This window comes from Xiphophorus couchianus, chromosome 11 (genome assembly GCF_001444195.1).
Source record: "Xiphophorus couchianus chromosome 11, X_couchianus-1.0, whole genome shotgun sequence".
In the NCBI taxonomy this organism is placed as follows: Eukaryota; Metazoa; Chordata; class Actinopteri; order Cyprinodontiformes; family Poeciliidae; genus Xiphophorus; species Xiphophorus couchianus.
Window position 1 is genome coordinate 13,104,173 of NC_040238.1, and position 16,932 is coordinate 13,121,104.

At 38.7% G+C, this 16,932-nt stretch overlaps 1 protein-coding gene across 13 annotated transcripts in view; it reads left to right on the forward strand.

The window, feature by feature from the left end:
- Positions 1 to 16,932, forward strand: part of ncam1a (neural cell adhesion molecule 1a) — a 295,827-nt gene that overhangs the window by 210,031 nt on the left and 68,864 nt on the right. For all 13 annotated transcript variants that reach the window (XM_028030584.1, XM_028030587.1, XM_028030585.1 and 10 more), the window contains exons 3-8: positions 2,242 to 2,451; positions 3,615 to 3,758; positions 9,518 to 9,655; positions 10,128 to 10,245; positions 11,127 to 11,287; positions 12,894 to 13,036. In XM_028030584.1, the coding sequence (XP_027886385.1) occupies positions 2,242 to 2,451; positions 3,615 to 3,758; positions 9,518 to 9,655; positions 10,128 to 10,245; positions 11,127 to 11,287; positions 12,894 to 13,036 (914 nt within the window). The remainder of the gene's footprint in view (positions 1 to 2,241; positions 2,452 to 3,614; positions 3,759 to 9,517; positions 9,656 to 10,127; positions 10,246 to 11,126; positions 11,288 to 12,893; positions 13,037 to 16,932) is intronic.

A 16,932-nucleotide genomic window follows, 5' to 3' on the forward strand; every position in this document is an offset into this window, starting at 1 on the left:
TAGAACATTTTGAAAAAAAAAAAAGAGGGACAGAGTAGAGTCAGGTAAAGAGTAGGGAACAGTGTAAACCATAATCAGGCCAAGAATTGACAGGAAGTGTCAATGTAGTTGGTTTCATCTCTACAACACACCCAACAAAGCTCAGAAATGAAATGGCAAAAAGGGATCAAATCAGAGATCACAGATTGACACGATTTGCTAAATCATACAAAACAAATCTTTATACACTGAAAAAAGAGAATGCAACTCCAACTTAAACACGGTTTGCTAATTAGTCACAAGTAATCAAATTAAGTTTATCCAAGTTAATGTACTACATTAACTTGATTCAGTTACTTATAATCAATAGTACAGTTTTTTAAAGCTGGAGCTGCACTTTCTTTCTGCAGTGTCCCAGGCAGGACCTCATCCTGTGGGTCAGCCAGCTTGAGCCGGTCCACATCGTTCCTTGACCTCTTTAGATGTCTCAAGTCACGTTGGGATGGATTTCAAATGGTTTTTAACATCCACAGTTGAAACGATGCCGAGTTATTCAGAACGTGTTCCACTTTCAGCCCTAGAGCTGCATCTTATCCCATGTTGTCATATTATGTGTGCATTAATATGCCAAATCACATTAATATGTCAACTGTTTTTGTGTTTGTGCAAAAAGCTTATTAAAGCAGAGCATATGGTAAATACCTGAAGAAAAATGCAGCTTGGGAAGCTGAAGTGTCTCGGCGCTACTTGATATGCTGCTGGCTGGCCAGTCCAGGATCAGCATTCATTTTCCTTGGCTCTGATTGGCTGTGCCCCCAGGAGACGCCTGTAGCTTCTGCTTTGGTGCTACCATGGTTTCCGCTTTCTTTATTAACGCATTTTAAGGTATTTTTGGTGTTTGAATGATTACAATAGGCATTTGTAAGTGGTTTTTGAGGGCATCTCAAGAATTCGAGCATTTCATCTATTCACAAACCCACCAACAGCGTTGGTCTGCTGCATGCAGGAGGACTGTGTCTGCATTTGGAGCTCTGTTCAAATGCAGATATTCTACAAATTGATAAATAGCAGGTTGACATTTCTTTTCTGTTCAAATTTGCCCATGAACACTTGTTAATCATTGACTAGTTTTTTAAATTATTATTATTGTTACCACAGCCACTAATAATCAGATGACCAACACCTAATAATACAGGACAACTGTTGTCCAGTAAATGATCCCCTGACTCGAAAAGCAACAGCCGCACAGTTGTTAGCCTGCAGCAACAAGATGTGTGTTATTTTCTGCATATTCTCCCCAAGCGAGCGGGGATCTCTCTGGGTACTCTGCTAAAAACTAGGCTGTTTGGTTAATCTGACTCTAGTTTACCCTTGGGAGTGAGTGTGTACGCGCATGGTATCATCCGTTGTAGACATTAAAAAGATGCATTCAAGATCCAGCTGTCTTGACTAAGATATGATCACATCAGCTCTAGAAAATAAATATTATTTTAACCAGACATCATAACTTTAAGCTACTATAGATCATCAAGGTCTCAAACAAGCAGCTGGATTTAATACTGAAGTAAGAAAATATCATTTACAGTTGGATGGTAAAAGTAAATACATTTAAAAAAGCAGCTTCATAGGAAACGCTACTATTGACCTGCTACATGACAACATTTTCTGTAACAAATTAAGTGATAGAAGCAAAGTTTTTGTGGATGCTTTAAACTAAAAGGTTTTTTCTGCTCTGTGAAGATAAATGGCTTTAGTTTGACTTTGAATTGTTCCGTGTTAAACAATAAGCGCTCCTTGGAGCTCTGTGTTTTTTATGAGAGAAGACAACATTACCAGTTTGTGTTTGTGTTCTGCTTCATGAAAAATGAATAGAGAAGAAAACTTGTTAGATATTTTTTCCCCCCTCAGTAAATGTTGCCTTATAGTCAATAGATACAAATTATTTATACCACTCCTTTTTAATTATACTATCCATATTTTTCAGATTTTAAAAAGAAACGTTTTTCTATTTTTTTTTTTTTTAAAAGATGTATGTAGAGAAATAAATTAGGTTTATTTTATTTCCCATTTTCAATTGTGCATCATTTTTTGTCATGTGGTTTTTATTGATCGCTGTCTCACGTGGCACTCTGGCAGCATCAACAAAATCCCATCTTATCCCACCTTTGGTGATTTCCATCAGAATAAAACTTTAATGATCTGCCATGAATACTTTCCATCATTTCCTTATGACCCTGTGTTGTGACCCTCTCTGTTTCGCAGTGGTTGGGGACGCTAAAGACATCGACTGGTTCTCCCCCAGCGGCGAGAAGATCCTCCTGTCTCGGCCGAACATCTCTGTGAGCCGCAGCGACGAGTCCACGTCCATCCTCACCATCTACCACGCCAACGTGGACAACGCCGGCATCTACAAATGTCTGGCCAAAAACGCGGACAAGGAGGCCCAAGCCACAGTTCAAGTGAAGATCTTCCGTGAGTCCCGTCAGATTTTTAACCCGTTTTTCCAACCTTCAAAGTATTGTATTTTTTTTTTTTTTTCAAATTTCCAATCAACGTCACATCCTGAACTGTGAGCCACAAGAGCTCTTCAAAGAACAGACAGACGGCACAAGAGGTTATCCAAGCCATGCTTTAGCATTTCTTTGCAATTCAATTCAATTTGCAGTAAGAAAGGCATATATAAATGCACAAATCATATCAAGTTTCAAGGTAAATGAACACTTAATGAGCTGTTAGAGCTCTCTGGCAGGCATGTGGGAAATAAGTAGTATAATATTTATTGTAACAGGTGATTTTCATCAAACGGAGCTCAGAGAGGTTTGAACCGAACAGACTGGCATCCTTACAGGGGGAGACAAATGTTCCTGATTGCTACAAATGACTCATCCCTCTGTGTGTTGGTCTCTAGGCACAGTGTTTTAGTTTGACCTTCACCCAACTTAAATAACCTCTATCCAGCTTCAGACAGCTAGCAAAGGTAGCTTAAAAAGAGCAGTCAGTATCTTTCCTGCTCTCACATTTTTTCACAATACAGCCACAAACGTCAGTAATTTTATTTTATTTTTTTTTAAATGTTATGTAATAGCCCAAAACAAAAATAACTCTGAAGTGGAAGGAAGAATGCATGAAAATCTGCAACATGTGACATGCATTTGTACGGCAGTTTTTCCCCACCTGATTTGTGGATCTCTGCAGCTCCTCCAGAGTTACCATGATTGGTTGCAAGGAATTTCATATCAGGGAATCAAGGCAAAAGGGGCAGCCTGAAAATAAATGCATGCCACACTTTCCAGATATTTCTTCATAAACAAAGCATGTCTTGACCAGAGCTTTTCCGTGTTCTGCACCAGTTTGTGTTGATCTTCAATTTATAACACCAATAGGTTGAAGTTGTTGGTTATTTTTTAACCAACATTGTGTGCAAAAGCAAAGACTGCATGTCTGCCTCGCACACAATACTTAGTGATGGTTGCAGAGCAACGATTTTATTCACACTTCTCTTTTTAAACACACACACCTCCTTATGTTTGAACTTGTAAGTTTAAGTTTAATTACAGTCTTTTTAATTTAACTGATTTTGGTTGTTTCAAGTAAAAAAGCAACAAACTAAATGGACTCCTAATACTTCTCAACAGAAAAGATCACCTTCCAGAGCGCGCCGAGTCCACAAGAGTTCAACGAGGGCGACAACGCCGACATCGTCTGCGACGTGGTCAGCTCGCCGCCGCCCACCATCATTTGGAAGCACAAGGGCTCCAAACTCCAATCGGCCAAAGATGGTGAGTCTCTTCGAACAGAACTGCTTCAGCACTAGAGCCTCTTTCTCACCTCTAGCACGCCGTTCTGCCCAATCCTCTTGACTCCCTGAGCAGTCACCTCGCCTTCATGCCATCACTGCCTGCCAGTTCATGCTTTCCAATCAATTTTCCACTCTCTGCTGAGTCTCCCTCTCCCCTCGCCTGTTATCTATGAAAAAAGTAAAGAATTTTCTGCAGGAGGTGATTTTATACCTCTTAGAAGACACGTGGAAATAGTTTTTTTTTTAGCCTAGCAGGAGGAAGTTATTGTCAGCTGAAGCAAGAGACGTTTAATTCACCCAAACAGGTGAACTCAACAAAAGTAAAGAAAGTGGAAAGATAAAATGCAAAGGCTGTAATTTCATTTGAACCACTTCCAACAAAAGATACTGCCCGGTGACGTTTTTCAGGTTAGCTAATAGCTGGCTTACCAAAAGGTTTTTTGTATTTTTCTAGGAGAGCAGCGCCCATATGTTTGAGAGTTAATAATTGGGTGAAGCTCTTCCCTCGCAGCAGGATTGCTGGGTTTGTTGCCTGATGTCTGTGTTTTCAATAGTTCACTCAATTGAAAAATCTTTCTCGTTAGCATATCAAGCGCTCCCCGCCTTTAGGCTTGATAGGGGGTTCTGGAAAGTTTGTCACCTGTTCTTTTACTGTGAAAGGAAGCCATAATTAGCTTTGATTTGCGGCAGTTACCATTGATTTTGGTATTCAGCAAGAAAAAAAAAATAAGCAGAGAAAACCTGACAAAAGAAAAACATAAGAAGCAATCCATGGAAACTTTAGAAATGATTCTGTAATAATCACCTTTTTTTCTTCACCGTTGATCCCTGTGTTTGAAACTTAGAAGCTGTGAAGCATGAAACAATCTCGGGCTTTAAAATAGCTCCACGGAAATGGCTGAACAAATTAAACAAACCAAAGAACAAAGCTCGGCAGCAGAGCATTTCAAATAAATATAAAATGATACATTGTTTTAACATTTAGTTTTGTAAGAATAAGACGAGTAGAGGATAAACTTTGTTTTTTTGTATGCAGTTGTGTTAAAAATAAACGCAGTTCGTTTTAAAAAAATAAAATAAAATCCCAAACTCTCCTCACAGCAGCACACATCCCATTTCCATTTTATTTCCATACAGGAAAGTGCATTGGGAATAGTCCGCATTTTATTCCAAATCAAAACATGAAGAATGTGTTTTATCAAATCACTCCACAGAAAATAAGGAAAAATGAATTGTATGCTGTTGAAATAAACTCCAGTGTCAGGGGTTTTCTGTGCAAACCCAAACATTTACAGCATAAACTGAAAAAGGCTAAAAAAAAATGTTGCTTTCCCGTGAATAGAATAGAAATACCGTTCAGCAGCAAAGTGACAGGCCATCAAAGCATGATATGAATATAAAGTCTATAAAAAAACAATTTAAAAAAAACATACTGCATAGTAAAGGCAAAATTTCAACATAAGTAGTAGTTAGCTATTAAAGGTATTGTGTATTTTTACATCAAGAGAGTCAGACCATTTACAATAAGTAACAATAAGAACTATGCAACAGCAGAAATGTGGCAATACCAGCAGAAATATTACTTATTATGCGTAAAACTGTGCAAATAAAAATGCTAATGTATGTCAACACTTATTGAGTCTGTTGGGAGCAGTGGTGACTTCAGAGTCTGAGAGCCGCTGGGAGGAAGGATCTACCATAACGCGCCTCAGTGCATCGAGGATGCAGCAGTTTGTCACTCTTCAGTTCAGCAACAGCTTCATGCACGGTGTGGGAGACATTGTCCAACAGTCATGTTACTTTATACTGAGTTCTTCTGTCTCCCACCGCCTGCATCTGAGTTAATATTAGTGATATAGTCCATGTTTCTGAATTGGTGAATCCTGCTGGTGTTTTTAGGGTTGTAGTCTTGCTGTAACGCTCATTTTGAGGATATTTCTTCATTCACAAATTTGCAGTTGTCCTCAATCACACCTATAAAGGCAGTTAACATGTGGCCATTATGTAACATGTATTTGTGTTCAATATGGAGGCATTTTGAGCCAATTTCTATCACATGTGGGGTCTATATGTAAACTTTGGCCGAGTTTCTGTTATTGTGGCAACTTCCTGCAGCCAAACATGAGTTTATTTTGGCTTTACAAACCTTTGTCCAACTCTGCCTTGGTGAATAATGTCAGCGTTGTGTGCACCGAGAAAGAAAACGGGCTTTGTTTTGCACTTAAACTGGGTCTGATTTAACCTTAACGTTACCCCTCCTCTGGTGACCGCTGGAAAGCCTCAACTTACCACAAAGCAGCGCTTAGCCTGCCTTTATTCTTGGCCTCTTATCAAGGAATGTGTTTTCCACTGAAGGAAAAAAAAACCCTCCAATTGTGACCAGCACTGAGAAGTGCTCATGTAATTTTCTTCAGTGCAGCAGTCGACCTAACCATATGTTTAAATGTCCACAAAGAGCTGCTTATACTAAAGTGTCGCTGAGACATAAATTAAGACCCACATCTCTAAACTTGTGAGAAACAAAAAATTGCAGTGATCCCCCTCCCACCCCCAAAACCTGCAGTTAAACATATTACATATTTAGAATGTGAAAATTCAATGCCTCATTTAAGAGGTTCAAAAATTCCCTCACGATCAGAGAAATACTTTATTTCTCCGCAAAAGTTGCAGTAATAGGACATGAGGAGAACTTGTCAGTCTCCTGCATTATGCAAACACAGAAAATATAGTGAGAGGAAACGTTTAGTATTCCATTCCAGCAGCCCTTCAGCACATAATCACATTAATCACATTATCACACGTTCCTCGAGTTTAGACAGCAGGTTACCTTTTAAGACAAGTAGACACTGAAATCTCATTTTAACTTTCCAGAACTGAAACCTGCCAAAAGAAACTTTTGGAAAGGAGCTTCCAATTCCAGATTAGTTTTTATTTTTAGGTCCCTTCAGATTCAGAAGTTTTCGTGAATTTCTTAGGAACGTGGTGACGTTGGTAGCAGTGCTACCATGAGTGGTGACGTGTACAGAGTGTGCCTCGTCTCTCACCCAATGAACCCCGGAAATACGCACCAGTTTCCCTGTGACCCTGCAAGTACGAGCTGGTGTAGACTATGATTGGATTGATGGACATACATTTCTTAGAATTAAATTTTGTCAAGCCTATGGCAACAACTCCATGCATAAAGGCATCTAGATGGTAGCTTAAATAGGACATCAGAAAAGAAAGAAAAAGGACGTAAAGAGTAACTAAACCCCAAGTCAACTATTTAGGGAACTGTCTGGATTGTTCCTTAAGGGTGCCATCTTTGTTTCTGTAGAGATTGTAACATTTTTGTATGAATTTGTTTGCCACATTCAGCCTAAAGCTGCCTCCGTGCTGCCCTCTTTGGGTTGAACAGTGGTTACTGCAGTCATATTTTTCTATTGGTCGATGTCTACGTCACACAGCCCCACGTTCTGGCATAAAATCATGTCACTCAGACACACGCCCCCTGGTGGCGAGTCAGGAAGTGGAATTATGAGCGTGGTAAGAACTGATCTATGTTGCCTGGTGGTTTTGTGCAAGAGCAGCTAGTCGGAGTATTTTGTAAACCGCTGATCTACTGAGATGTTAATGCACGGCCGTCTGTCAGGCTTAGGAAAAATAACTTCAATGGAAAAAAACGCAGCCAGTACTTTGGACTAAAATGATTTTTGAGGTCAGTGAAGAATTAGCAGTCAGACGTCAACAGAAGAATGTGGAAGTCCATCTCTAAAAGCAAAATAAATGAAATAACCAAGCAGAAATTCAGTCTCATTCGATGGATCTCAACTTCAGTTACAACCTTGAGAATGTAGAATCAGAATTTGTGATTAGCAACAAGAAAACATGAATCCACCGCAGCTTGTATTAATAAGCTGCAGGGGGCCATGTTTCGTTCCTGTATGACCACATGTTCTACCAAGAACACTCACTGTGGCACCAAGCTCAAATCAACTCAATCTCAGAAAATAAGCTCAGTGTACTTGGGTGGCTTCCACTGTCACCAGATCTCCATCCGACAGAGCATGTTTGGGATGTTGGAACCGGAGACCCTCATCCTGAATGTGCAGCTGACCAACCTGCAACAACTGAGCGAGGCGAGTTCCAGCACGGAGACGTTTCCAGCCCCCCCACGAGCCTCAGCAGTCGAGGCCTGCATTATATTCAGCTCGCCACAGGTGCAGCCAATTAAAAAAACACAATGAATCCCAGGTAGCAGTGAAGGAATCCTAAAACCAGCTCTGTAAGGCCAGCGGGAATCCGGAGGGATAGAAATGCTTAGAAAGTTCCTCTGGAGGAGAGAGCAGCATGTTGAAGTTCATGGTGGCAGAAAAAGATTTGGAAAAGCAAATTGATTCACTTCCTGTCTGCCAGCTCCAATTGATATCGCCTAAATACTGGATTTTCGGATATGAGCTTTATTTAAAATGTCCTGTAGCGCAGTCACTAATTTGTTGTATTATATAGATAGTATAATATAGTTATTTTCAGAATATTAACAGTAAAGTACTGCATACAGAAATGCATCTGAATCTGAAGTGACGGACACCTCAGGAATAGAAATAGTTGCTTTATTGTCCCAAGAAAAACATTTAGCTGATGGCTTTCCTGCATGTAGCATAATTATGCTCCAGGATGTCCAACCTCTGAAAAAATAAGTAACACAAACAATAAATGCACATCTGATTGAAAATGTTCTCATTGTGAATGAAACATAACAATTCTTCTAGATCTTCTAGTTTAGGGCCACTGATCATGAAATTCATATTAGTGCAGCCAATCCACGATCCCTTTTTATTTTTGTTGCTGATTGGCTGTAGCCTCGAGCTGAGGTCAGGAAGACCGTGGCCATGAGCTTCAAGTACTAAGATAATTTCCACTGTGTGGATCAATGCACGTTAAGGAATATTTGATGTTTGAACATGCAGTGGTAAGTGTTTTTAGAGGATGTCTCAAGTATTTGTGGATTTCAGCTATTCGAGGGCGGCGGTGGTCAGTAACCCCCGTGGACTCTTCGGGTTTACTGTATAGACTTTACACTGCAGTAAAACAAAATACAGTTATGTATTCCTGTGGATACAATTAACAAATGATTATTTCACTTAGTCAGGTAAAAAACAATGTAAATGGAGCTCACCCTATGTGAAAAAGTAATTGTTGCCAATAGCTAATACCTTCTATCAAGTGTTTGCTATTTAAGGTAATGATTCTTTTCCTGCATATTTAGAGTCCAGTCTGAAGGACCAAGCTCAACAGACTGGACTGTAAAGCTGCAGTAAAGAAAATGCCATATAAGTATGTACACCCCCTACATACTTATATGTACACCCCCTACATACTTATATGTGTATGTGTAATTCGTCCATCAATCTCTGCAGCTCTTAGCCAAAACATTAGTCAAGTTAGAGGCCATCTTTATCAAAACATTTAGTTTAATAAACTACTTTGATTTATGTTTTATACTGTTTTTTGGCCTTTTGTGACAAACTTACTCATTAGAATAACACCTGGCATTAAGGTTTGAGTATCCAAAAGTGAACTAGCCAAAGAGAAGCATCGAATGTTTTTTTTTCTTATAAATAATATTTATTTCATACGCATACACATGAAGAAAAAATATAATGTGACCCTTTTTCTGTTTCTGTCAGGCCTGAGTGGAGTTGAGTATTTCTGAGATGTTAATGCTTGATTCTGCGTTTGTCTTTTCTTTCCTTTTAGTGCGCTACAAGATCATGGATAATGGCCACCTGCTGATACGTGGCATCAAGAAGGTCGATGAAGGAATGTATAATTGTGAGGCTCGTGTTATGGCCAGGGGAGAAATAGACTTCCGGACGATAAAGGTCATCGTTAATGGTAAGCACTTCATCTGCGTCTACTTTAGCGCTCAGCATGAGCGCTTTCCCAACACGTCGCTAGTTTGCTCATAATGGAGGGATGTGATTAGGAAGACTGTCCGTCAGAGGAAATTTGCTCTTTTTACAGCTTAAGATGTGGCTCGTAATATTCTGCATCTGTCCACCTGTCCTGCTCTGGCACTCGGTCTGCTTACGGTTTGAGAAAAGCACACGGATGTGTTCAGCCTCACCCTGAGCCTGTGGGAACGCTGCTCTTGATTTTTTATTTTCCTCGCTCTGTGGCTTTTGATAATTAGATGGTGGCTCCGCGTCAGCTTTTAGTCCAAATCACCCCAGGCAGAGGTTCACAGAACGCCGAAGGATTTTTATCACAAATATTAATCAAAACCTTAGGAGTGATTATTAACATTACCCTGCAAGCTGACCTGTAACTTGCTTTCCTCTAACTTTGTGTCTTCTTTCCGTTTCAGTTCTTCCCACAATCCGTGCCAGGAAGTCTGAAGTCAACGCCACAGCAGATGTTGGTGAATCTGCCCTGTTGGCCTGTGACGCAGACGGCTTCCCTGAGCCCACCGTTACCTGGACGCAGTATGCCATTTTCCCTTTCCTATGAATGACATCACTGTCAATAAGCATTGGCTTTAGGTCACATCAGACTACATAAATATACTGTGGGGAAACCAGCTTTTCAAGGTTCACGTTGGGGGGAAAAATGACTAGGTGTAGTGTTTTTAAAGTCACACTTCTTAGCTTCAATGCTTTAATAAAGCAGCTTAAGACAGTTGTAGATTATTTTGGAAGAGACAAACAAAAGGCCGTCACTGAAGATGATTTGATGTTTCCGATCTTCTTAATCAGAAGTTTAGTGGAAGGAAAAAGAATATTTAAAAACACAGATCTCTACATAAAATGGCTCTATCAAAGAAATTGGGTTTCACATTTTTAATTGAAGTAGTTTAAGTAAATTAGCTTTTCTTTGTTTTATTTATTTATTTATTTCACTGAACTGTGATTATGTGATTATCAAAAACCAACAAGAAGGTACCATTAAGGTTCTTTTTCAGTCATTTGCTGTGTGCTCTTTACATATTGCATCTCAAATTACTTTCACAAACTTGTGTGTGTTTTCATTTTTGCAGTAAATAGTTTTAAAGAAAATAATTTAACTCGCTACTATTATCATTTGATTTTTGTGAGATAAGTGAAAGGAATAACGCAACTTAATCCACACATTCTGTAATAACATGGTCGTAATCCCTACTAAATGTTCTAAAACAGATGAACAGAGATAGTTTAGTTTCAAGGCTTTTGGAAAAATAGATATTAGAAGTAAAGCTTAATCCAAACCACTGCGGTCCAGTTTTCTGTGTCTCAGTAAGAGCTGTTTTCTTTGGGCTGCCAAAGGTGTTTGAGCAAAAGTCCTGCGAAGTGAACCTTCTGCCTTTTTCTTTCTTTTCCCACCTCTACAGTAACAACATCGTCCTTGAAACGGGCGACAAATACAGCTTGAACGAGGATGGTTCTGAATTGGTAATAAAGGAAGTCAAAAAGGTGGATGAAGGAGATTACACTTGCATCGCCAAGAACAAGGCAGGAGAGAAAACCGAGGAAGTCAGCCTGAACGTGTTCGGTAAGAGAATATCTCCATTCCCTTGCGTGTTTTTTTTTCTCTCTCTCTCTATCTGTCATTCTGGCCTTCCCTGTCGCACTCATTGACATTTACTGCACACTCCTTTCACAGCTTTTCCATTAGCTGGATGTAGCCGTACACAACATGAAGCGCTCAGCATGCCCTGTTGAAAAGTGATTAAAACTCCCTTCAGGTCATTCTAAACATGTATCAGTGTAGACTTTTACCCTACAAGGTAACTAACACTGGTTAAAAAAATCTCTCTGAAAGCTTTAGGCCCCCTAATGCTAAACTAAGCTACCAAATAGATATTTGTTTTAAATAGGATAATCAAATATGAATTGAATTTTTAAATACACCAATGTACTACATAGATTAAAAAGCTATTTCTCTGTTTATGAGACATTTGGGTGTCACCTAATCGCATGTAGTTTCAAATCTGAAGGAATTTGATCTGTAAAAACCAAACTGGGTTATTTGTACAGTAAATATAAATTGTTGAAACATATTTTGAAGGCAAGTATTGATGGCACTGATAGAGGGTTATACTTGGACTGAAATATTCTCAAGAAATCTTTCGACTTTGATTTGTGAAATAAGGGCAATTTTACTTTATTTGACATATATTATACATGTATGACAGAGCAGAGCAGCGTAACATGCAGCAGTTGGGTGAGATGGAGGAGGAAGCTGAGGCAGAATATCAGCAAAACAAAATATTCTACTGATTCAAAACTCATTTTCTCTTACAACTAATTTTTGTCACTTTTAACAAATGTGTTATAAACAATTGTATTGCCAAATAAAAAAATGTTACGTGTAAACATAACATTTTCAAAAACTAATAAGGTTTATTTGGATCATTTATCAGATTTGTATTCATCATAATTCTGTAAGCTCTGCTATGATTAAATCTGTAATTTAGTTACTCATAATTTCTATTTGTTTATTTCTATGGCTTTCTCATATTAATCTAACAATTTTGAATCGTGTTTTGCTAATTTAACAAATTACTTATTAGTTTTTTATTTTTTGTAAAGCAAATTCTTTGTATTTTTTTTATGTTTTATTTAACATAAAAACTTTTCTTCCCAAACGTTTATAAACTTCAACCTAATTAGCTTAAACCCGGCTTGTTGCTTAAAATCAATCATTTGTAGTTATTAGAGAAATTCAGTTTTGAGGAGGATGGAAAAGCTCTTAAATAAATAAGTGAATAAAGACAATACATTGGTTTATACTTGGTTTGTTTGTCTTTATTTTAGCATTTTAAGTAACTTGAATTTCATAAACGATAAAGTGGAAACAAGCAGTAGAAATCTCTTCAGTGTTCAAACATTTGTTTCACCACCTCTGACTTTCCTCTAATGTCGAATCATCGGACCTGTAGCTTCAAAACTAAATTACTTCTAGACTTGTTTTCCTGCCTCAAGTACCCCCTCCCCCCCCCCCCTCCCTGCCCCCCCAAAGAATGGGCAAATTTAGTTAAAACTCTGTCAAGGGAGAGTGTTTCCACAGTGTGAAATCTGAAGAGTAGGCTGCAACAAACTATCCCCCAACCCCCTCCTGAGCGGAAAAGCATTAATACGTTCTGTTCTGTTTCCAGTGCTGCCGAACATTACCTACTTCAACAACGAGACTGCCTCAGAGTTTGATGAGGAGGTCACCCTGACCTGCGAGGCCTCGGGTGACCCCACACCCACCATCTCCTGGAGATTTGGAAACAGAGTTTTCACTGAAGGAGAGCAGGTACAGCTTGTTATCTTTCACTTTTCTCTTGGTAAGGGGAAACAGTCCTGCCACTAGCAATTCTGTATATGTTTCTCATTATGCACAGAGATCAGAGCATCGTGTTGGAATTTCCTTAGGAATACTCCTTTATTTGACCCTATTGCAGAGGATATAAAATGTTTCCACGCCTTTGTTGAAATAGCAAACGATTATGAATGATTCAGACATTTTGTCTTACCATTTTTATGTACCATTTACCTGAAAAACCAATACGTTTCAGGGAAAATGCTAAAAATAGAAATGCTGCAACAACCTGTTTGCATCAATATGCAAAGCCTTAAACTGGCAATTGAGTTTCAGAATCCAATTAAAGTTGAGCTTAATCCACAGTTTGCAGAGAGGACCCAGATTTATAACTTTTATTTATTCTCCTGAATGATCTTTGGAAAGCACTGACTGTGTGGCTGACTGTTATATAGAAAGCTATTTAAATCAATAAATGACATGAATAAACTAGAGAAGCAACTGATAAGCCAAAGACAAACGAATGCTTGAATTGCATACCATGTAAATGTAACTTTTATAAAAGTACATTTTATGCATATTTGCTGAAACTGATATGATGTCGTGACGTGATAAAATGAGACGGACACACGATGCTCACAACTCATCATTCAAGGAAAACCCATTTATCTGTCGTCATCCATGGTCATGCTAACTAGCCTTAGCATTCACTGCAGGCTCTGCTGTGGGGAAGGGTCTGAGAGCGCATACATGAGAGTGATTGACAGCGCTAAGACCCTCCTTCCTGCTCTGATAGGTTGTTAGTAAAAGAGCTTGATTTCCAATACATTTACAGATTGTCTCATACCATGCTAGCACATGTTTGTTTTCTATTTATTAGTCTACAAATATGTAAAAAAGAAAAACAAACAAACAAAAAAAGACATGCATTTTATAAAAATTATCTACTACAACTTTTTAAAAAAATTCTTAGTGGATGTGTGCAACCAGGATGTTCATTTGATCATTAATGCTATTTTTTTTCTTTTTTTGTCTCAAACTGTTTTGATTCCGTTTGAAATGTTCAGGATATAAAATATGTCACTTCACACAGGTGAAGGATTTCTAAAATGGTTTATCTCATGCGCTAACTGAAGTGCGTCACAAACGCATGGCAACAGGGATGTCTTTAATGCCAGTGTTTAGCAACTTTAAAGATACACTAAATAAACTGACAGAGAGAAATATGTCATTCATCACAGTGTGAATCCATTACAATTATGCTATTCTGCTGTTCTTGGGCATAGTCACTTTGAATGCCTGGTGAAATCAAGACACGGCTCGGTTTCAGCAGAGACATCACAATCATTTAGTCACCACTCTCCTTTCAGTCTTTATTCTTCTGTCTTGAAAATGACTTCAGTAAACTATATCTCCACCGTTTCCCATCCAGCAGGACAATCATCTCAAATTGTCTCGCTTCATTTCGTACACCAACCTGCAATCATTTCATCAGCTGAATTAAACTCCGGAGTCTAACAGCTCTCTAAACTCGTCACGGTCTTCTCCGGAATGGTTTTAATTTTTAATAGATTTCATAGCGAATGCCAGAGGCGAGTGTGCAGTTTGCTATAAAACCAATTTCCAGGCAGTTCTGTGCTGTGAGACTTCCCAGTGTTAGCACTCCATCTATCCCTGTTCTATAGAGGTTATTAGCTCCTACAGAGGGTGTTTTTGTGGAAGTGCTTTGAGAAGACCCTACAAGAAAATTATGTGTGAATACGCTAAAAAGGTGAAAATTAATTTTGTTGACGTTACTCCTAATTATTGCTTTTATTCAGGTTATTTTTGCCTGCCTGTGCTCATCTGCCAAGTGCTGTAATGACCCACTTTAGAAATAAGTGGGCTCATTTTTTGGAGATGATCATCATCAGGGAAACTAGATTATGGTTGTGGTTTTGATTTATTCATATTTTTAATCGTGCATTTGCTTAAGAGCAACAGTCCTGCAACTTTTAGGTGCGTCTCTGCTCCAAAACAGCCGGACCAAATGATTAGATTAGCCCCTCGGCCTGGTTTCAAGTCTAACAAAGGCCATAATGAACCATCTAAAAACAGCTGCAGTTCAAATATGACACGGTGCACTTAATTTCAAAATGCAATTCAAATAAACATTTTCAGGGAAGTACTCAAACTCACATAACAAGACTACTTTGTATCAAATTAGAAAGAATCAAAGGCTTTTCAAATCCAATTAAAATAGAAAAAAAAAAACAATTCAAACCAATTGACAAAACAATGCCGCAAAATGCCAGTTGACAAATACTTATCTGCCTTGGAAATCCCAGCTGATTTCATCAATGTTGCTGACTATGTAGTTTGCATGCTGACCATGCGTGTGGTGACAGTGGAGAAAAATCTCCCCTTCAGTGGGGAGAAACATCCAGCAGAACCGGGTTCAATATGATTAGCCTTTGGGTTCAGAGGACAGGAATGAGCTACAAGACAAACACAATACAAAGAAGGACTTAACTAAGAGAGCTTTCTACAAAGAAGAAAAAGAAAGTACACAAAGATTACAACAATATCACAGTTACTGGCTCTGTTCCAGAAAAAGAAGTGACCCTGGGATGTTTTCTATGTTAAAGAAAAACAAAGTATTTCAGCAAAGGCTTCTTCCCAGCAGTTGTTTCAGTTGTAAATGTGCTTAAATGAACAGATTCAGTTTTGTGTATTGGTGCACTGTTACAGTTCAGGAAGTGTTCTAATAAAAAAAAGGATGCTTTTTTGGAGGCTCTGCTGGTAAAACGAATTTCTGTTTCTCCAAACTGAAGTCAGCCAGAGGATGGTGAGATTCATAACCTCTTTATCAAAAACTTTCTCTCCAGAGAATTGAAACTGTCCCTTTAACAGGTGAGAACTGTGGGTATTATTGCTCTGCATTTTGTTCGGTACACTGATCACTGCGCTCTGGCATCAGAGTCTCATCCAAGTGTTGTTCCTTATTAAAGTTTGATAGTGTTAAAAAATATCCGTCACAACAATCTGTCCTGACAGCATGTGCAGCGGTAAACAGTAAGAAATATAATCACCCTGCTGCAGACTTAAAAACAAACATCGGTTTGTGTTCCAGTTTATGTAAAACAAAATGGCTGATATAAAATTGTACAAGCAATAAACACGAAGTGCCTTCAGTTTCTCTTGCATCAACAGTTCGGACTGACCAGCTTGACTGCTGGTAGTTGGCCACGAAACAAAACGAAAACACAATTTGGCACAAAATAACCTTGAAACTCTTCGTCTTCGAGGCCATTCCGTTGAAGCGTGATTATCCTGCATCATGAGACGTGATTATTATGTAAATGGTGTTCCACATGACGGAGGCATGAAACGGCAGCTGTGTTATTCTTGGAGCAGCGCACAGTCAGTGCACTGAACACCTGTCCTGTGGCGTCCCAGAGGATGTGCAGATATTTAGGCCACAGTGGCCCACTTTGCTTTTCATGCTTTGTCCTCTGGTCTCCTGTGATGGATGATGGGCTAAAGCTGCAGCATGAATCAAATTTTAATATCGAATTCAGATCTGAGAAATTAGCCAAACGATCATTGGTCTTGGTTAAGACAACGTGCTTTACTGCCGAAAGAAGGTGTTAGAATATTAAGTAAGGACAGAATCATAAAATGTAGTCATCGTATGCAAATAATGTAAGGCAAATAAAAAAAAAACTGACATGATAAAAGCAAATTATTAAAAATAAAATCTTAACTCTACAAAGATGTCTACACAGCTAGATGAACTAGAACTCAGGCTGTAGACATCTGGCTTCTTGTATACGCTGTTTTTTAGCCTCATTGAGTCTGGTTAAGGCTATGATCTGACCAATGCGATCATGAATGTTTTTGACACACTC